This window comes from Nycticebus coucang, chromosome 4 (genome assembly GCF_027406575.1).
Source record: "Nycticebus coucang isolate mNycCou1 chromosome 4, mNycCou1.pri, whole genome shotgun sequence".
Taxonomy (NCBI): Eukaryota; Metazoa; Chordata; class Mammalia; order Primates; family Lorisidae; genus Nycticebus; species Nycticebus coucang.
Window position 1 is genome coordinate 121868909 of NC_069783.1, and position 22471 is coordinate 121891379.

A 22471-nucleotide genomic window follows, 5' to 3' on the forward strand; every position below is an offset into this window, starting at 1 on the left:
CTGTTGTTCAGGCTGGTCTTGAACTCCTGAGCTCAAGCAACCCACCTGCCTCGGCCTTCCAGAGTGTTAGGATTACAACTGTGAGCCACCGTGTCTCACCAGTTGGTAACAAATTTTGTAAATTCCGTGTTCTTTGCCATGTGTGGCCAGTAGCTTAGCCTCAGCTAATGATTAGGGAGATATCTGCTTAACCTCCTGGGTCCAGTAATTCTCCCAGTCTTTGCTGAGGATTGCCCAAGTTGGTTTATGGCTTCAATGCTGCAAGTTTTTAGAAGCCCTTACTCTGCCGTTTTCAGTGATGGTATTCTATAGCTTGATTTTTCCACTTAACATATTTAGGGGGCCTCTTCATGTCATTATATATAAATCTAGCTTATGGGGGCGGCTCCTGTGGCTCAGTGAGTAGAGCACCGGCCCCATATACCAAGGGCGGTAGGTTCAAACCCGGCCCCCGGCCAAATTGCAACAACAACAAAAAAGTATTTCCTACAACTCAGAAATTCATGAAGTACTAGATTAAATTTGTGTACACTATCTCAAGAATAAAAAGATTTAAAAAAATAAATCTAGCTTATGCTTTTGAAAGACTGCACATTATTTCATGACGTGGATTCATCATAATCCAGTGAATCTTCCACTTCATGCCATTTCAATTGTTCCATCTTTTTCACCTTCACAAACTACAAATCAGCGAAAATCCCAGTGCCCCATGAGCCTCATGAGGTTGCCTGGAGGACAAATTCTCAGAAGAAACATTACTGGGCAAAAAAGCTCATGTTGAAATTTTGATGGATTCTGCCAAATTGGCCTCCAAAAAAGGCTGTACTGCTGTTCACTCCTGCCAGCAGTGTGTGAGCTGATCATTTCCTCACATCCTTGCCAATGTTGATGTTTTAGATTTATAAGAGAAGAGACTTCAAAGCCTATTTCCCATATAATCGAAATTGATTATATGTTGGAAATGATAACATTTTGTACATATTGAGTTAGTGGTTGCCTTAGTCCATTTTCTATTGCTACAACACACCACCACAGATTGGGGTATTTTTAAAGAGAATAAATTTATTTGGCTTACAGTTCTAGAAGCTGGGAAGTCCAAGAACTTGATGCTGACATCTAGTGAGGTTCATCTCATGGCAGAAGGTGTCACGTGGCAAATGACTCTGTGAAACTGAGAGTAAAATGGGGCCAAACTTATCCTTTTATCAGGATCCTACTCCTGTGATGACAACATTAATCCATTCATGAGGGTAGAGTCCTCATGGCCTACTCGCCTTGTAAAGGTCTTACCCCTTAATACTGTTACAATGGCAATGAAAGTTTGACATGAGTTTCAAAGGAGATAGTCAAACCAGAGTCATTATTAAAATTAATTTAACCTCTTTCTTTTTACTTTTTAATATGGCTACTAAAAATTTTTAAAATACAACTGTGTTTTAACTTAGTTTCTATCAGATAGTGCTGCTGTAGAGTTAACCATGATCTCTATCCCCCTCTGAAACATCCTATTGTTGCTTTTTACAGTTAGTGCACATTTATATTTACCCACATGGTCCCAGGTCTTTGCTGTTTACAACCTCTTGCATTTCCTTCCTTCAGAAACATATATCCTTCCCAAAGAACATATTTTTTGCAAATTATTTTTCAGTAGGGGTATGAGAGTGGTAAGCCCTATTTTAGTCTGAAAGGGAGCTGCGTGATAGTGTAGCTTGTTAAAGAAACAAGTATGCAGCATAACTCAAGTACTTGCATATCTTTTTTATAATAGATAGATGAGTCTCAGCCAATCACAAGCAGCTGAGCTCCAGCCAATCACAGGCTGCCAAGTTTTCAGGCATGTCCAAATAAGGCAAGTGTGTAGTTGTAACCAGTGAAGCTATTTCTGTACTCTACTTCCCTTTCCCACTATAAATATTCTCTGCTCACTTTTTGGATGGTCCTCTCCAAACCTCTTCTGGTTCTGAGTGATGCCCAACTCATGAATCATTCTTTGTTCAAATAAACTCTGTTCAATTTCATTTGTCTAATGATTTTCTTTTAACAAGGTAGATATAGACTTCTGGGTTAGCATTTTTTTCTCCATTCTTGGCATCAGTATTCTTGTCAACATGTGAAGGTAATATCTTTCCTTTCTTCCTTTTCCCCTTCCTGTCTTTCCCTTTCCAACAGCATCTCACTCTGTTGCTTGATCATGAAAGCAGTGGCATGATCATAGCTCACTGCAATTTTAAATTCCTGGGCTCAAATGATCTTCCTCAGCCTACTGAGTAGCTGACACTACAGGTACACGCCACCACACCTGGCTAATTTTTCTATTTTTGGCGAGATGGAGCCTCATTTTGTTACTCAGGCTGGTCTTGAACTCTTGACCTCAGGTGCTCTTTCCACCTCAGCCTACCAAAGTACAGGCATGAGTCACTGTGCCCAGCCAGTATCTTCAGTTTCTGAATGCTCTTAAGATTTTCTTAGTCTTTATGGTCTGCAGTGAGACTCTGTCTAAAAAATAAAAAGAAAATAGTCTGCAGATGAGATATGATTTACATAGGGAACAATTTTTTTAAGAGATGGGGTCTGACCTTGACACCAGAGTGTCACCAGGCCAGAGTACAGTAGAGCAATGATAGCACACTGTAGCCTCTAACTCCTGGCCTTAAGTCATCCTCCTGCCTTGGCCTCCCAAAGTGCTGGGGTAACAGGCATGAGCCACTGTACCCAGCCAAGACACTTCCTTATGCACAAGCAAAGAAAGGTCTCCCTTGTTTGAAACCCAGGTATTTAAAAATCCAATATAGAGTCACTGAACACTGAATTTAATTCAGGCCCCTTCCTGCTTCAAACACATAGAAATACTTGAAAAAAAAATTAACCAAAGAAAGTTAAAGACATAGCCAAGCTTGGAAAGAGAAAAGGATTCTTGGATTCCGTAAATAAAGTACGCACATGTAGCCAGCATGGTAAGCACATGAACTGCCACTATCGTGGCACATGGTGGGGATTAGACATGAACAGAGGTCCCAGAGGCTGGGAGCATGGTAAGCCTGGGGAGGTGGCTAGACATGAGACTCTACCATAAAGCCAGGACCCCGGCAGGTTCCCACTTCCATGAAAGGAGACCAGGGAAGCTCTGCCCATTGGCCCAGGCACAGGGAAGAGTCAAAGAAGAAATCCTGTTTTGATCTAGAGCTCTGGGCTAAGAAAAACACCTTTTTTTCTTTTTTTGAGACAGAGTCTCACTATGTCACCCTCAGTAGAGTGCCATGGTGTCACAACTCACAGCAACCTCCAACCATTGGGCTTAGGTGATTCTCCTGCCTCAGCCTTCTGCGTAGCTGGGACTACAGGTGCCCGCCACAATGCCTGGCTGTTTTTTATTGCATTTGTCATTGTTGTTCTTTAGCTGGCCCGGGTGGGGTTCGAACCTGCCAGCCTCAGTGTATGTGGCTGGCACCATAACCACTGTCCTATGAGCACCAAGCCAGAAAAACACCTTTAATAAGAACTCAGAACCTGCAGTCTGGATGGGGTGGTGGCTCATCCCTGTAATCCTAGCACTCTGGGAGGCTAAGGAAGGAAGATTGCTTGAGGTCTCCAGTATGAGACCAGCCTGAGCAAGAGCGGACTCCATCTCTACAAAAAATAAAAAACTTAACTGGCATGATGATGCATACTTATAGTCCCAGCTATCCTGGAGGCTGAGGCAGGAGAATTGCTGGAGCCCAGGAGGTTGCTGTGCATTCTGATGACACTACTGCATTCAGGCCTGGGTGACAGAGCAAGACTTTGTCTCAGAAAAAAAAAAAAAAATAGAACCTGAAGTCTTTACCAAATATGGATGTGGGTCCAAATGAACTCTACAAGGTCAGGCAATTAAGTTCACAAACTCATTCTAGAAAAAGTGCTACATACCTTGTTGCTGAATATCATTGTGATCACCTTGAAGTGTTCCCCCAGTTCTGTAGTTATATTCAGCAATGAGGTATGTAGCACTTTTTCTGGGATGAATTGGAAAACTTAATTGTCTGACCTCATATTCACATGATGTAAGAATCCTAAGTGATAATTCCCTAATGGCTCAGAATTAAAAAAAAAAAAATAGACAAGAAGGATAATCCTCCATGAATGGAAACCATAATTATCAGAACATGATAGAGAAAGGAAACAGAGTTGAAATAAATGGAAATTTTTAAAAAGTTGAAATAAATATAAATTTTTTTTTCTTTTTTTTTGTAGAGACAGAGTCTCACTTTATGGCCCTTGGTAGAGTGCCATGCCCTCACATAGCTCACAGCAACCTCCAACTCCTGGGCTTAAGTGATTCTCTTGCCTCAGCCTCCCAAGCAGCTGGGACTACAGGCACCCACCACAACGCCTGGCTATTTTTTGGTTGCAGTTTGGCTGGGGCCGGGTTTGAATCTGCCACCCTCGGTATATGGGGCCGGCACCCTACCGACTGAGCCACAGGCGCTGCCCAATAAATAGAATTTTAAAAATACATTCTTTGAAACTAAAGAACATTGTACCACCTCTTAGGCAGAAGTCAGGGTCAGTTGGTGGGTAGCAGGTTAGGATTCACTAAACTGAGAATTGTGAACAGGAAGATTGTGCTGCCAAAGGTACAGGGCATATCCCTAAGATTACACAAGAAATAACCATGTAAAAGCCTTCTTTCCCTTTTCTCATCTTCCCCCAACCCCCGTCTCTAATATAAAATAATTTCTTCTCTAATATAAAATAAACTTAGACTTTTATATCCTAAAAAAAGACATACATAAGAGAGGTTAAAAGACATAGAGGATAGAATAAGAAAACTCACTATAGGTCTGATAAGGGAAAATGAGAGACGTAATGATGGAGACATTTGTTAGAATTGGAAAAAAGACAAGCGACTTCCTATTGAAGAAACACAAAAAGCTGTGAACAGAAGAAATAACAGCAGGTGCCTGTAATCCCGGAGGAGGGCCAACCGCCTGAGCTCACCAGTTTAAGACCAGCCTGAGCTAGAGCGAGACCTCATCTCTAAAGATAGCCAGACATTGTGACAGGTGCCTGTAATCCCGGCTACTCGGGAGGCTGAGGAGAGAGAACCACTTGAGCTCAAGAATTTGAGGTTGCTGTGAGCTGTGACACCATAGCACTCTACTGGGGTCAACACAGTGAGACTCTGTCTCAAAACAAACAAACAAACAAAAACAAAAAAAGAAATAACAGCAGACACAATTGAGGGCGTGGATATTATCCTGAAAGCAAAAGAATTAAACGATATAAGCATGTAACTCAGAGATACATAGAAAAACAGAGGTAAATACCAAATAATCAAAAGATAATAGGGTAGAAAGTAGTTGCCATTTATCCATGATAAGCAGGGGACTGTTGTTCAGAGAAAGTTTGTTGAACTCCTTTACTTCTTGAAAAAGACGGATATGAATTACCTATGGCCAATGGCTTCCATCAATCTTGGCTAGGTAATGAAGTCTCCATAAAACCCCTAAGGACGGGGTTGGGAGAGTTTCTGGATAGCTGTGCATATGAAGGTCCCTGGAGCATGGTGCACCTAGAGTGCACGCTATATTCTATATAATAAACCCATGAAGGTGTAAAACTGTGATTGTGGAAATGGAAGAACAGACCAGCCTCGGAGAGGCTACTCTCACAGTTCTCCTGAATCCCCCGCCTTCTGACAAATGAAGTTTGGTGGACCGATTCTCGTCTCATCTCTGCATATTGGCTGACAGGAAGTGGCTGGACCCTCTTCATCCGTTGGTGTCATGCAAAAATTTATTTACATTGACTAAGGATATTCAAGAGTGAAGATTAGAGAATCTTAAATCTGAAATTTGGCACCACTACCCTGAACAATAACCTTAGTTGGCATAAACTCCTCCTACAGATAAAGGGATTATCCACCCCAATAAGTAATTTTTACTTTTAGTTCAAATGGACAATTATAATCAGAAAAGATCCTGTGGCCAAGTCCAAGAAAATCAAATATAAATGCATAACAACTCAATATGTATTCAAGCATCCATGATCTCTTCCCTGGCTTTACCAGTCATTTACATCTTCCTTTGTATTGTTGGTCTCCTTGGAAACTCGCTCTCTCAATGGATGTTTTTAGCAAAAATAGGCAAGAAAACATCAACACGCATCTACCTGGCACGCCTCGTGACTGCAGACTTGCTTGTGTACAGCGCTATGCCTTTCATGGGGCTCTACTTTCTGAAAGGTTCCCAGTGGGAATATAAATCTGTACAATGTAGAGTGGTCAGTTTGGGGGGAACTCTATCCATGCATGTGAGTGTGTCTGTCAGCCTCTTAGTTTTAAGTTGGACTGCCATAAGCCACTACCTTAATGAAAAAAGACTCTGCAAGAGGCCACTTCGTGCTATGAAAAAATATTTCATGGCCATTTATGGAAAGAATTTCACTAGCCCAACTTTGCTAGAAAACTATGCATTTATATATGGGGTTTTTCACTGGGCATAATTATTCCAAGTATTGTATACTACTCGGTTGTTGAGGCTACAGAAGGAGAGGAGGGTCTGTGCTATAATCGGCAGATGGAACAAGGAGCCAAGACTTCTCAGATCGCAGGTCTCATTGGGACCACATTTATTGGATTTTCATTTTTAGTAGCACTAACATCATACTACTCTTTTGTCAGCCATTTGAGAAAAATAAGGACTTGTATGTCCATCAGGGAGAAAGATTAGACTTACAGTTCTGTGAAAAGACACCTTTTGGTCTTCCAGATTTACTAATAGTTAGTTTCCTTCCATATGGTATTTTTATTTTTATTTTATTTAATTAATTAATTTATTTATTTATTTTTGCAGTTTTTGCTAGGGCCGGGTTTGAACCCACCACCTCCGGTATATGGGGCCCGTGCATTACTCCTTGAGCCATATTTTTTATATTCTACACCAAAGAGAGGGCTGTCAGCAATTGAATTACTAGAAACCAAAAATGTCCTCCCATGTCTTGCTTCAGCAAGAAGTAGCACAGACCCTATTATATTTCTTTTATTAGACAAACCGTTTAAGAAGACACTATATAATCTCTTCACAAAGTCTAATTCACCATGTATATAACTATATGGTTGACTTTTGAATGGAAAACACCACAAAACAGAAAAGTGTTCAGATGACTATTAGGAGCACCAAATAAACTACATCATTAACATGCCAGCTTCATTGACAACAGGCACCAAGAAAACATCTTTGTTTTTAAAAAAAATAAATATTCATAGAACTCAATTTACAGTTCTACTTATAGCGCAAGTTCACATGGTAGAGACTTTCGGAGGCAAAAATCAAGCATATGGAAAGGATCCCACTATGTATGAAACCAACAGACTCAGTTTTTGTTTCGACTCAACTGTGGACACTTCCTTTCAGAACACAATGTTTTATGGCTATAGGATAAAGAAGCAAATGGTTTATGACTTCTCTGCTTTCAAGAAGTTAGAATCCAAGGGTCCATCTATGGCTAATGTTTATTTTGTGATTAATTTCTGAAAACTTTAAAAATGAGTAAAAGAAAAAAATGAATAAGCAAGATGAGTAAAACAAAAAATAAGCCATATTCTCACTTAAGTCTTATCTAAGTGCATGAATAACACAATGTAAAAATCTAAGGTTTTATAATCATTTATTTGGAATTGTCTGGCTCATGTTATTGGGAAAGGCAATAGTTCTTGACTCCAATATATATTGAGGAGATATTATTTATAAATACGCTTAAATATTTGGATTAAAATATGCTTAAATATTTGTCAAAATATAATAAAAAGCTAATATAATGTCAAAAAAAAAAAAAAGGAAAAGACGGGGGCGGCGCCAGTGGCTCAAGGAGTAGGGCATCGGCTCCATAAACCAGGAGTGGCGGGTTCAAACCTGGCCCTGGCCAAAAACTGCAAAAAAGAAGAGAAAGAAAAGTTAAAATAAATAAATAAATAAATAAAAAGAAAAAGACAGGTATATGCTGGGTGCCCGTAGCTCAGTGGTTAGGGCATCAGCCACATGCTGCAGGGCTGGTGGGTTCGAACCTGGCCCGGGCTTGCTAAACAAACAAATAAATAAATAAATAAATAAAAATAGCCGGGAGTGGTGGCAAATGCCTGTAGTCCCAGCTACTTGGGAGGCTGAGGCAAGAAAATTGCTTGAGCCTAAGAGATGGAGGTTGCTGTGAGCTATGATGCTATGGCACTCTACCAAAGGTGACAAAGTGAGACTCTGTCTCGATAAAAAAAAAAAGAAGAAGAAGATGGATATAAAACCTTGGTTAATATAAAAATTATTTTATTTTTTGAGACAGTCTCATTCTGTGCCATGAGTGGAGTTTTTGGCATTCTCATAGCTCATTGCAACCTCAAACTGCTGGGCTCAAGCCATCTTCTTGCCTTAGCCTCCCAAGTAGCTGGGACTAGAGGGGCCTGCCACAACACCTGGCTATTTTTAGAGATGGGGTTTTGCTCTTGCTTAGGCTATTATAGAACTCCTGAACTCAGGCAATCTACCTGCCTTGGCCTCCCAGAGTGCTAGGATTATAGGTTTGAATCCAGCCTGCGGACTATTTTGGATAGTTTTTACTGTGCCGTGGAGACACATTATCTATAAATAGATCTCATGTGAATTCTACTATATTCACCTGGTGGCGGCAGAGGACGCAGGGTAGGGGAAAGACAATTTAGGTAGTCTGAGGAAGCACTGGTTTTTCTTTTTTGAGACAGAGTCTCACTATGTTCCCCTCAGTAGAGTGCCATGGCAGTCACAGCTCAGCTCACAGCAGCCTCAAACTCTTGGGCTTAAGAGAGTTTCTTGCCTCAGCCTCCCAAGTAGCTGGGACTACTAGTCACCGGCCACAAGGCCCAGCTATTTTTGTTGTTGTTGTTGCAGTTGTCATTGTTGTTTAGCTGGCCCAGGTCAGGTTCGAACCCACCACCCTTGGTGTATGTGGCTGCACCCTACCCACTGAGTACAGGTGCCGCCTGGAAGGGCTACATTTAATTTTGGCCTTTCACACTAACATAAGACCCTAACTTATATGTAAAAAAACGTACTGTTCTCAAGTTTCCCTGACACCCTTTGACTGGGATTTTATATCTCTGTTCTCTATACAGGGGATGAGGGTGCCATATTTCATTGAAGTATCTTCTATTCCTCTACTGAAATCCCTCCCCCAGCATAAAAACTGCCACTAACCCCCTAATCATTACCATCCTGTCTGTAAGGTAACCCTGCCTTCATTTGATAGCAAAACAGGTTAACATGAGAAAGTATTTCCATATTCATATGCAGATAAAAATACTTCTTCATATGTGCCAGTTGCCATTCTAGGACTTTGACCCGACTCCAGGGAACTGGCTTGGCACCTTTCTGTTATCTAATCTCCCTGTTCACTTAACTTCAGCTTCTGGACAAATGTTAGTTATAGTAAAATGTTTTTGATTCCAACCAGGTGGAGAAGTCAAAATAAGCTCCAGGTTTGTGCACTTAATTAATTAAAATTTTTTTTTTTTGAGACAGAGCCTCAAGCTGTCACCCTGGGCAGAGTGCTATGGCATCACAGCTCACAGCAACCTCCAACTCCTGGGCTCAAGCGATTCTCCTGTCTCCACCTCCCAAGTAGCTGGGACTACAGGTGCCCACCACAATGCCCGGCTATTTTTTGGTTGCAGCCGACATTGTTGTTTGGCGGGCCCGGGCTGGATTCGAACCCACCAGCTCAGGTGTATGTGGCTGGAGCCTTAGCCGCTTGAGCCACAGGCACTGAGCCTAACCATTTTCTTTTTTCTTTCTTTTTTTTTTTTTGAGACAGAGTCTCAAGCTGTTGCCCTAGGTAGAGTGCCATGGCGTCACAGCTCACAGCAACCTCAAACTCTTGGGCTTAAGCAATTCTCTTGCTTCAGCCTCCCAAGTAGCTGGGACTACAGGTGCCTGCCAAACGCCTGGCTCTTTTTTGGTTGGAGTTGTTATTGTTGTTTGGCAGGCCCAGGCTGGATTAGAACCTGCCAGTTCTAAGGAGGTGCAGGCGCCAAGCCAACATTAACCATTTTCTGCAGTTTTTTTTTTATGGCCAGGGCTGTGTTTGAACCCACCACCTCCAGTATATGGGGCTGGCGCCTTACTCCTTTGAGCTACAGGCGCTGCCCTGGAATCAGACAAAATTCCTCCCTTTGCTCATTTCACATAGCATATTTCCTCAAGGTTTATCTACAGGGTAGCATGGGTCAAATTTTCCTTCCTTTTGAAGCCTAGATGAGGCAGTTGTATGTATATTTTGTTTATCCATTTGTCATTGATGGACACTTCTGTGGAGGCTACTTGTCCCTCTTGGCTGTGGTGAACAATGCTGCAGTGAACTGGGCGTGCAGGTGTCTCTTCAGGCCGTGCTTTCAGTTCCTTTGGATATACACTCAGAGGTGGGATTGTTGAATTTTTTGTAGAGCTAGGATTTGCTTATTTTTTAAATTAATTTTCTGTTTAGCTCCTTCCAAGAAATATTTTACACAGATTAAGTGGGAACGTGAAGAGCATTTTCAAATATTTTGCTATTCACAAAGAGAAAATGCAAAAATCCCAATGTGAATAACCTGACGAGAGATCGTTTACAGGTTAATTTTCAGAATAGTGTCGTAGATCCTTGGCCAGCAGCCAGCACTTTGGTCCCCTGGAGTCACAATTCCAAGTGAAGCTATGGCCACAAGCTATGTCCAATTCCCCCTTAGTAAACATTTTCTCTCCCAGAAGACCAATGAGTAAAACTGGAATGAAGCCATTCCTATGAATAAGCACATGAGTGAATTTCTTGCTCCACACTCAACAAACAAAAACAACCCGTGGTTTTACAAGCTGGCTCATTTGGTTCTACCCACAATCACCTCCTACTGAAAGCTCCCAGCCTAGAAAATGCATGCATGGGCAAATTCCACGGCAGAAAGGTAAGCAGACATGGCGCTCTGCGAGGCTCTGCCACGTGTGTCAATAAATTTATAATTTTCTTTGTATTGCTTTTGTCACCTCCTTGAATACACGAGCAGTACTTTGAGCAATCAGCAAATACTCTTTTGCCATATGCTGGGAACTCCAAACCTCAGCTAGAAGTGGGACTTTGCGTGGATTTTTAGAGCACTTCTTGGTTTCTGCATAAAGATCAGGCTTTTTTTTCCTTTTTGGAGTGGCTCAATCATAGTTCACTGTAATCTCCAACTCCTGAGTGCTGAGCTCAAGTGACTCAGCCTCCTCAGCCTCCTATGTAGCTGGGACTATAGGTGCATGCTACCACACCCAAATATTTTTTTCTTATTTTTTGTAGTGGTAGTATCTCACTATGTTGCCAAGGCTAGTCTCTAACTCCTGGGCTCAAGCAATCCTCCCACCTCAGCCTCCCAACTAGCTACAGGTGCCCACCATGCTCAGTGAATTTTTTTTTTCTGTCAAGATGGGATCTCACTATGTTGCCCAGGCTGACCTCAAACTCCAGATCCAAGCTATGCTCTCATCTCAGCCTTTCAAAGTGTTAGGATTTCAGGTGTGAGTCATCAGACCCAGCCAAGACCAGGCTTTTTGTAGACATTTGCAGGAGTATCTGGCTCCTCTGCTGTGGCTCGCAGATGGTGCCTTCTCCTGGGTGCTCTACCCTTCTTCTGACTCACAAGACACCTCTGACCACCCTCTGCTGAGGAGCAACCCACAGTTTACATAGCTGGATTAAAGCCTTTGGTAGTTCCCTGAGCTGTCCAGTGAGGGAGTAAATGAGAAATACCCTCATGTCTAACAACAAATACATGATTAATCCATGATACCCTCGGATTAGGCAATCATTTTAAAATACATATTTCTGAAATGTATTCATTATAAGTAAAAGTTCCAAATAGAAAATTCAATGAGAGCTAATGCAGAAATATATTTTTGCATGATACTCACAAACACATTCTGAGTATATTATTACAAACATTAAAATAGGCCAGGCTTAGGGACTCAGTCCAGGTCATCATGGTGCTCTGCTAGGCTGAAGCAGGAGGATCACTGGAAGCCAGGAGTTTGAGACAAAGCTGGGCAATATAGTGAAACCCCATTGCTACAATTTTTTTTTCTACTTAGCCAAACATGGTGATGCATACCTGTAGTCCCAGATAATTGGGAGGCTGAGGTGAGAGGATCATTTAAGGACAGAAGTCAGAGGTGGCAATGAATTATGGTCACACCACTGCCCTCCAGCCTGGTTTCACAAGTATTGGATTTAGAATACCACTCATTAACTCATCCCATTGCCCTAGAACTGTGCTAAGTGGCTGACTATCTGTGTATTGGATACATTTTAAAACTTTTTATAGGTTAAAAAAATAAAAAAATCCTCCCTCCATGGTCCGTTCAGCCTTGTCTAGCCTCGTTGCTGCTGTTTACCAGAATTACAGGCAAAATGCCCTATCTTCTCGGACTGTGAGACTTTTATCAATAAAGTAAAGCTTTAGGAGCCTGAACATGAAACCAACCAGTTGATTTTTTAAAAATTCACTTATTTTTTCATAATAAGATCATGTACCAAGTACGTTAGCTGTTATTTTAGATGTCTGGGATGTGGCCAGCACGGAAGAGAGATGACCCTCCAGAAGTTTATCTTCAAGTCGGGTGGTGATGTGGTTAGAAACATAAAGCAGGAATCCCAAATGTTCTGACTGTTAGGAAAGAGGAAGGACAAGATGAGTGTGGAGGCAGAGGACAGGGCGTTTCCCACAGCCTTGATGGGTGACAGAAGGTGGAAATTATGGTTAAGAAGAGTGGAGATGAGCCACTTAAACCCTGCCAAGAAGATGGCAAGGATTGAGGGTATGAGGGAAAAATGCTTCAGGAAGAAGAAACAGTGTGTGCAGAGGGCCAGAGGTAGAAAGACAAGTTGGAACTGGAATAAAATCAGAGTGTTTGAAGGGAAGAATGCAGTGAGAGAGAGAGGCAGGGAGGTGGGAGGAGTCTGCAGGGGCCTGTTGAGAATCTGAACTTCATGCGGAGGCAAAAGGGAGCCATAGAGGGCTTTAGAGAAAAGTGGGAGACAGGGAGTGATTGTGGACTCACCTGATTTACATCTGAGAAAGATCTAGGTGGACTGGAGGATGGGCTACAAGGGAGGAAGGGCGGAAGTATTGGTCAAGGTAATACTTGGTGCCCTCATAGGCAGGGAACAGTTGCAGGGGAGAGAAGCAGACCCATTTGGAAGGGCACTGAGGAGGTCAAATTTCTAGGCTTGGTGACCAACTTTGGGGGGAGAGATGGGGTAAGAATGATAGCAGGAACAACATAGATGGAATTTCTTTCCAAAGAAGTTTGCATCCATCCCTTCCCTGAGCCTGAATGTGATTCTCCTGAAGTCGCATGTGGGGTTAGCTGCAGACTCCATTCAGGTTACTCTGTGATGTCAACTCATAGGCTGGGCCTCTCTTCTCTCCCTGATGCTTATCACAGGCTGTAATTTTTTTTTTTTTTTTTAAGATACAGGGACTCACTGCATTGGCCAGGTTAGCTTTGAACTCCTGGGCTTAAGTGATCCTCTGGAGTAGCGGAGAATACAGGTGCCTGCCACCACGGCCGGCTATGATTTTCAGTTTATTCAACATCATTTGATTAATGTCTTTCTCCACTGTTAGACTATCTGTTTCAAGAGTGGAATGGGGATTGTTTCCTCTTAACAAAGTTCTCAAAGTACATTCATAAAGGGAAAAAAAACCAACAACCATATCAGTGCTCCACTGGTAATAGGTATTGTTCATGCGCTCACAGTCTGCACTCACACACTTAATCACTAGCTGTGATTCATCCCTTTAAAGTACATTTCTTTGACTTAATAAATTAATAAAAGCCCTTATACATTTTTTTGTTTTCTTTTGCAACAAGGTCCCATTCTTTCTCAGAGGCTAAACTGGAGTACATTGGTACAGTCACAACTCAATGCAATCTCAAACTCTTGGGCTCAAATGATCTTCCTGCCACTGCCTCCTGAGTAACTGGGACAACAGGGATAGGCCATCATGCTTAGACCACCAGGTGAGTAAAGATATATGTATGAGGATGTTCATTTTAGTGGTTTTGTAAAAGGAATAAAAACAATAAAACAGTAAATCTCCAATTATCAAGAGATTTATTGAATAAGTTATAGTGCATCTAGAGCAGAATAAGACACTAAAATATTGAAGATTTATTTTTGATATGGCTATTTTATAATGATAGGGTATAATGCAATTTTAATTATGAATAAACAGAACAAAATTGTGTATATTCATATTTTGCACATTGTAAAGCTAGGGGCAATTTGGGGTCTAGCTTTACAATGTGCAAAATAGATAGGAAAAGATATAAAATAGATATTTTACAATGTGCAAAATAGATAGGAAAAGATAGGATTTATACTTCTTTGAGTTTTTTTCTTTGAATTTTCTACAATTAAGTTGTATTATTTTCTACTAAGAATTGAAAACAAGAGACAACTTTTTATTCCATGGGGAGAGATACCAACACCAAAGGTTTCCCTAAGATCAAATCAGATAAGAATTATTAAAAAATGCTCAGCAAAATTATTAAATAATAACTTAAATTATTAATACTTTAAATTATTTAATAATATTCAGCAAAAAGAAAGAAGTTGGTGGCCACAGTGAGAGCAATTTTGGAGAGAATAATAATTATGGTTTGAAAAATTTATTTCTAAAAAAAAAAGTCATTCTTCAGGAATCTTGTGAGAACCAAGTGGTGGGTGCGGGAATCAAATATATGTGTAAATATATTTGTCCGTGAAGAAAATGCTCAAAAGTTCGCATAGGCGCTCTCAGCAGGCAATTACCAATACAACACGAGAGCACACGCGAAAACACACGTTCAGAAGTGCAAGGCCTTGCCGTTTCTTAATTTGGAAAGTGGAGCAAAGACTCATGCAAAAAGGTAAGAAAAACAAAAAGCAATCAAGGACACCCCAACTGCCTCTCTTGATACAAGGGTCTTGCAGACTGAACCGCTGCTTGGCTGCGCCGCATAGCGGGTTGCATTGACCTGGGAGCTCTAGGAGCTCCGCGTTGCCGGGCTGGACCAATCAGAGGGCGGAGGGCGCTCGGCAGGCCGGGCGGCGGTTCGAGCGCATGCGCAAACGCTCGCGTGGTCGCCTTGCTTGCTCCTGCTCCGGCCTGTTTGCGGAACGCTGGTGGACGCCAGGGCTGCTGCCGCCGCTGCCCTCGCCTGGCTTACCGCCACACTCTTGGCTGCACGCCCCGCTCGGCCTCGCCATGCCGGTGGACATCAGCAAGTGGTCCGGGCCCTTGAGCCTTCAGGAAGTGGACGAGCGACCTCAGCACCCAATGCAGGTCGCCTACTCTGGGGCGGTGGTGGACGAGCTGGGCAAAGTGCTGACACCCACTCAGGTAGGCAGGGAGGCCTGTGTGGGACCCAGCGGAGACGGAGCGGGTGTGTGTCTGGGGAGAACATTCTGGCAGCCCCGGAGGGCAGGGGTCCGGGCGTTCAAACTGGAGGCCTGGGGGCTGCCCGGATCACGGGAACCCGGCCTGTGGCGTGGCGGTCCGGGTTTGGCCTGTTGAAGAAATTGACCCACTTTCTGGTACTTGAAGGCCCAGCCAGGGGCCTATCCTGGGACACACCCCGACCCCAGGAGCGGGGTTGGGGAGGGGGCCGTGCTTTCCTGCTTTCAGTAGGTTGTGGCCGCTCGCACCCTCCCAACCTCCTTTGGGGTCGCAGCATCTTAGGCCTCATTTTAGAGACCAACCACCCCCACCCCCACCCCCCGAGACCCCATGACGCATTATGTAATTGGCGATGCTGGGCGATTTCTCCTTTTCAGGGACAACGCTAGGGTGAGTGCGTTCTGCAGTTGGAAGGCCTGAGGACAATTTGGCTTCTGCTGCTGAAAGTGGAGAAACTAGATTTCCTGACCTCACTTGGAGTTTTTTTTTTTCGAAACTCCGGTCTACAGTGTGAATAAACTGCCCTGACCGTTCACTGTTTTGGATATCCAGAGTTTGTTGTTTTCGTGTTTAAATATGAAGTGCCCGTCAGAGTGGTGGCTGACACAATTTCCCAGACTCCCTGCCCACCTCTCAGCACCTTGACTTTCTCATTTTACGAGCATTTTAAAATATCTAGTTAATGCAGATTTTCACTTTAGCAGATAGGCCCTAAGTAAATTCCTCAATTCCTCGTCACCAATTGCAGAGACGCTTCCAGTTCTAGACAATATAAGGTTGTAATGAAGAGGACTCCCTGCCAGGGTTAGAATCCTGGCTCCACCTCTTTCTATTAATGAGATTCTGGGATACAAGCCTCATAGTGTTGGGACTAAAGTAAATAATGCATAATAAAACTAGAGCTCTTGTAGAATCTGTACAGGGTAACTTTTATCCATAATCTGTTCTTTTTTACCTTCCAGGGGGCTGAGGTCACTGAAAAGAGTGTTGGTTTCTTTAGCATTTCTGACTTTTCAATTCCAGTCTTTCCTTTCCTTCAGGTTAAGAATAGACCCACCAGCATTACCTGGGATGGTCTTGATCCAAGTAAACTCTACACCTTGGTCCTAACAGACCCGGATGCGCCCAGCAGGAAGGATCCCAAATACAGGTGAATTGGGGAAAGGTGAAGGAGTGCACATAGTGCAAACATAACTTGGCTGGTGTAAGTCTTTTGCTGAACATGGAGAAATAGAGCTGGTTTGGGATGTCCATGCTGTGCTTCAGCTAGAATCTGCATTTCCTGCCCTTTTACTCCCTAGAGCAGGAGTCTACAAACTACAGCCGAGAGCTAGATACACCTGTGGCCTGTTTTTGTACAGCCCCATGAGCTAAGAATGGTTATTATATTTTTAAATGATTGTGGAAAAATTGAAAGTAGAATACTTTATGGCATGGGAAAATTATACGAAATTTAAATTTCAGCATCCATAAATAAAGTTATATTGGAACACAGCCACGAAAACTTATTTATGTCTTCCCTGTGGCTGCGTTCAAGCTGCCTTAGGAAAGTCGAACAGTTGCAACAGAGACACTGCGGACTACAAAGCCTAAAACATTGACCTGGCCTTTTGCAGGAAAAGTTTGCTGACTCCTGCCCTAGAAAATGTCAGAGAGAGGGAGGGGCCAAGTCCTCTTTTCTGAAGAGATGAGGTTTGCTTTGGCCAAGAAAGCAGGGCCTGTCTTGTTCATTGCCGGTCATTTGGCACTGAGCGCATGTCTGATGGACATTTGCTAGCTGTGCAGTGAATGCACACTAATCTCTCATAGTGCTGACAATTCTCTTTCTCCACACAGGGAATGGCACCATTTTCTGGTGATCAACATGAAGGGCAATGACATCAGCAGTGGCACAGTCCTGTCTGATTATGTGGGCTCAGGGCCTCCCAAGGGCACAGGTCAGTAAAGGCTATGTTTGGTGGGAGGCAGGAGGAAGCTTGGGTGTTAATTAGGATTGGTCTAAAACTTTTTTCTTTTTATCTGTGAGAGTTCTTTTCCTATTGGAGATAGAAAGCAGCTCAGCTCACCTTTAGGGCACTTGCCTTCCAGAGCACATTTAGATCTGCAGGAGTGTCAGGTGGCTAGAACCTAGGGTTCTGGACAGATGGACCCTCTGTGTAGAATTGCCTATCAACCCCTAGGCCTTCAGCAAGGAGGGAAGTTGGGGGAGAAGGAAGCAAGGTTGCAGAATGCTTAGAGTGGCTTTCTGAGATGCTGCACATGGGTTGAACAGTTACTGCCCTGTGTAATCTTTGAGTCTCTAATTCCTATTAAAAAATCTCAGAAATGGGGCGGTGTCTGTGGCTTAGTCGGTAGGGCTTCAGCCCCATATACTGAGGGTGGCGGGTTCAAACCCGGCCCCGGCCAAACTGCAACCAAAAAATAGCCGGGCGTTGTGGTGGGCGCCTGTAGTCCCAGCTACTCGGGAGGCTGAGGCAAGAGAATCGCTTAAGCCCAGGAGTTGGAGGTTGCTGTGAGCTGTGTGAGGCCACAGCACTCTACTGAGGGCCATAAAGTGAAACTCTGTCTCTACAAAAAAAAAAAAAATTGCCTCCTGTTTCTCTTAATAGCTCTCTATTTCTCAAAAAAGTCTAGTTTGGTATCTTGAAAAGATGAGGAAGGCTTTCATAGAACTATATTGTAGATGCCCATACACCGTATTGTGTTGTCTCCTGTTATATATATGTAAAATGTGTGTAGACAGATGAAAGATGTATAAAGAGAGTACTATATAGAAACTCTCCCAAGTTGGGTAAATGTTGTTGAAAGTGATGGTGGGAGATGCCTTATTATGTCTACGTGCATTACAGGATGTTGCTATTTGCTGGAACAAGAAGCAGTGGCAGCTGGAGTGTGGCAGAATCCTAGTTTTTGTACACATTGTCCAGCCATGAGTTAGTACGAAGAGGTACAAGAAGGGCCCTGACAAGGACAGTTAGTCATGGGCTCATGTTTTATCAGTAGACTCAAAGCTCCGGGCAGCTTCAAGCCCTGTCATGCATTGGTAATAGGAAGGTAAAGGGACAGATTTCTCAGGGATCTATTAAGATCTCTAAGGCAGTTATTAAATTAGGCAGTTTAATTATGGGAAGTATACACATGAGAATAAAGGTATCTTCTCAAGAAGGAGCTGTGTTCTCATTAAAAGCCTTAGTAACTTAACATTCTCTTCTGCTGCTTTTTCTCCCTATGTTCTTTTTAGTAAGTTATAACTTACATATAATAAAATACACAGACGATAAAGGTTCAGTCAGTGAATTTGATTGATATATATATCCATGTAAGCCCAACCGTAAGAACCATAAAGGTAATTTCTGTCATCCCACAAGGTTCTTGTGTGACCTTTTACGTAAATTCCCCCAGAGCTAACCATTTTCTGACTCCTGTCTCCATAGATTACTTTTGCTATTCTTGTATTCATAAGCAGTATCATGCAGTATGCACTTTTTTTTTTTTGGTTTCTGATCTCTTTCATGCAAGATAATGCCTGAGATTCATCATCAGTTTCTATCAGTAGTTATTCCTTTCTATTGTTAAGTAATATTTCCTTGTGTGAATATGTCAGGGTTTGTTTCTCCTTTTACCTATTGAGAGGCATTTGGGTTGTTTGCAGTATTTGCATATTAACACAGTTGTATACATGCTTGTCATTTTGTGGGCAGATGTTCCTATTTCTTTTTTTTTTTCTTTTGATGGCGTCACAGCTCACAGAATCCTCAAACTGTTGGGCTTAAGCGATTCTCTTGCCTCACCCTCCCAAGTACTTGGGACCACAGGCGCCCGCCACAATGCCTGGCTATTTTTTGTTGCGGTTGTCATTGTTGTTTAGCTGGCCCAGGCCAAGTTCGAACCTGTCACCCTTGGTGTATGTGGCTGGCACCATAACTACCGTGCTTTGGGCACCCAGCCATCAACACAACACATCATCTATTTTATCAAGAATAATCCTTGAGGGGCGGTGCCTGCGGCTCCGTCGGTAAGGCGCCGGCCCCATATACTGAGGGTGGTGGGTTCAAACCCGGCCCCAGCTGAACTGCAACCAAAAAAAAAATAGCCGGGTGTTGTGGTGGGCACCTGTAGTCCCAGCTACTCGGGAAGCTGAGGCAGGAGAATCGCTGAAGCCCAGGAGTTGGAGGTTTCTGTGAGCTGGATGAGGCCACGGCACTCTACCGAGGGCCATAAAGTGAGACTCTGTCTCTACAAAAAAAAAAAAAGAATAATCCTTGAACTTGGTAAATGTGGAATGTAAGTGTCTTGGCACAGTAACTTCTAACTCTTAGGCTCAGGTGATTCTCTTGCCTCAGCCTCCTCAGGAGCTGGGACTATAGGCGCCTGCCACAACACCTGGCTATTTTTTGTTGCAGTTGTCTTTGTTGTTTATTTGACCTGGGTCAGGCTCGAACCTGCCAGCTTCGGTGTATGTGGCTGGCACCCTTAACCACTGAGCTACGGTGCCGAGCCTGGTCTTAAAACATTTTTGTGACTTTGTTGATTAAAGTGAGTTTGGGTTGCTTCAGAGCAGGTCTCCAGTCTTCTAAGGAGGTAAGTTTTGGAAGTAGGAGAATGATCTCCTCAGGCAGTGTAGGCATGACTATTAGGATGGCATTGGGGCGGTGATCTGCATCCTTCACCTGTTTTTTTCTCATGGCTGACAGGAGTAAGCTGGGATTTCTGATGGGGCTGGGGCCATAACCTGAGCTGGCAGGGAGTCTGGAGTGGGATGAAAGAGGAGCCAAAGGAGGCTGGGCTTGAGGGTGGCCAGAGGCCAGAAGGAAAGATGTACACTTGATGCCAATTGCAGGCTCTTCCTACCTCTCTGGGCCCTCTGTGTCCTCCTTATAAGTGGGATAGTCTGGGTCTCTCTGTGTTGAAACAGTCAATGAAAATGGGTGCTGTCTCCATCTCAGATACCCAGCTGTGTGTACACCTTCCTTTCTGCCTCTCCTCCAGGCCTCCACCGCTATGTCTGGCTGGTTTATGAGCAGGACAAGCCACTGAAGTGTGATGAGCCTGTTCTCAGCAACCGATCTGGAGACCACCGTGGCAAATTCAAGGTGGCGTCATTCCGTAAAAAGTACCATCTTGGGGCCCCAGTGGCCGGCACATGTTACCAGGCTGAGTGGGATGACTATGTGCCCAAACTGTACGAGCAGCTGTCTGGGAAGTAGGGCAAAGCTTGGAGCATGAACTGCCCCATAGGCCCCAAGTAGTGTTCTCCGGTTCCGTGTTGCATGTAGGTTTCCCCTCTTTCCCGCTCCCCTGCACACACAACAGGTGAGATCTGAGTAGAGAGTGTTCTAGGGTGACTTTCTACTGCCCGTTCTTATCATTTTAGATAGTCACACACCCCAGTTTGTGTTTTGATAAAATTTGAGTTTCATTTTGGTACTATGAAGGGGTCATCAAATTAATACAAGAACAGAAAGCCAGAATTTAAAGAAGAAAAAAATCCTGTAAAAAGACCCATTGTCTATGCTAATAGAGCAAAGCATCAAAGAATGTTTAAGAGAGGTTAAAAAAGGTCAGGCGAGGGGATTGGTTGCCTCCGCATTTGTGATCCTGAGTCAGTCCAGAATTGTGTGTGACAGCGTCTTCTGAGACTCGTCACAGTGCTTTCTCACCAAGACAACCAGAGGCTGGCGTTGAGGCTCATCCCCAACACAGCACATCTCAGATGGTTTAATAGGCGTCAATGTCCTGCTCTGGCCCCTTAAAGAGCCATCCTGGAAGAATCTGTAGGGAAAGTGGCTTTGCTGCTGTGGAGACATGGCTGTTCAGACATGCGGCAATGCCAGCTGACAGTTTATCAGGAATCCTTAAATCTGTGTCTGTTAAATGTTTCAGTCTTCACTAGGTGAGAAAAGTCAGTTTGGAGTTGCTAAGTGTTTTGTTAATTCTGCTCTTTGCTTATAGTTGAATAAAAATAAAAACTTGAATCAATGAACCAGGCCTCCAGGTATTTTGTCCTGTTGGGTATGGGTTTCATAAATACAGGAATTGAAGAGATCATCTCTGCAGGGTGAATAGCCCTTTCCCTGATGAGCAGTTAGGATTGAGGCTTGTTCTACCTATGTATGTGTGCCATTAAACCACAGCTTCCACAGCAGGAGCAATCAGACTTGAAGTTTTTAAAAAAAAAAATCATAAAACCTGCAGCCAAGTTGTCGTGCCCTCAAAGCCCCTTTGTTTCTTGACCTGAGAATGATGTCTTAAAGGACCTGGTTGAAAACCTTTGCTCTTTGTGTAGTCGTGTACCTGCAACAGCCTGCACCTCTCATTGTTCTGATGTGTTATCTGTAGAGAAACAGCACCAAAGAGGTGCGCAGGCAAAGAGGGCAGGAAGGTCACTGTTTGATGCCATCTGATGTACCAAAAGAAAGGGGAGGTGTTGGAAGGTGCATATCACTGTGAGTTGGTCTCTGATGGACAAGAGGATCCTGAGTCAGCCTGACAGGTGCTAACAGGGCTGGGCCTTCCCCTGCCTGTCAGTGCAGTACTTGTAGAAAATGTTGGCAATACTGCCTCATGGAATCTGGGGGCTGATAAGGTAGCTAGGTTTTTTTTTTCTTTTTTTTTTGGTAGAGACAGAGTCTCACTTTATGGCCCTTGGTAGAGTGCCGTGGCCTCACACAGCTCACAGCAACCTCCAACTCCTGGGCTTAAGCAATTCTCTTGCCTCAGCCTCCGGAGTAAATGGGACTACAGGCGCCTGCCACAGCGCCCGGCTATTTTTTGGTTGCAGTTTGGCTGGGGTCAGGTTTGAACCCACCACCCTCGGTATATGGGGCCGGCGCCTTAGGATTTTAAGATTTCATTTTTTAAAATAATATTAAAAAATAATAAACTATTGTGTTGACCTTAAAAATGTAAAAAGTAATACATTTCTGTTCTGAGGAACAACTATAAAGGTAATATGTGCACGTGGTTAGAAAAAGCAAACAGTATGGAAATAAAATGACTTCCAACTTACATGTG

The 22471-nt window shown here is 43.3% G+C and overlaps 1 protein-coding gene and 1 pseudogene across 1 annotated transcript; both read left to right on the top strand.

Moving 5' to 3' along the window:
- Positions 1-5991: 5991 nt before the first annotated feature.
- On the top strand, positions 5992-7088 carry LOC128583277 (probable G-protein coupled receptor 82; annotated as a pseudogene).
- An 8036-nt stretch (positions 7089-15124) lies between these two features.
- On the top strand, positions 15125-21436 carry PEBP1 (phosphatidylethanolamine binding protein 1). Its single transcript, XM_053588074.1, has 4 exons — positions 15125-15400; positions 16498-16607; positions 17294-17394; positions 20447-21436. Exons 1-4 carry the CDS (start codon positions 15266-15268, stop codon positions 20662-20664), a joined length of 564 nt encoding a protein of 187 aa, XP_053444049.1. The 5' UTR covers positions 15125-15265; the 3' UTR covers positions 20665-21436.
- The last annotated feature ends 1035 nt before the right edge of the window (positions 21437-22471 follow it).

Coding starts and splice junctions, on each gene's coding strand:
- PEBP1 (XM_053588074.1), top strand. CDS start 15,266: ATGCCGGTGGACATCAGCAAGTGGTCCGGGCCCTTGAGCCTTCAGGAA. Junction 16,608..17,293: donor AGGAAGGATCCCAAATACAG/GTGAATTGGGGA, acceptor TTCTCCACACAG/GGAATGGCACCATTTTCTGG. Junction 17,395..20,446: donor AGGGCCTCCCAAGGGCACAG/GTCAGTAAAGGC, acceptor CCTCTCCTCCAG/GCCTCCACCGCTATGTCTGG.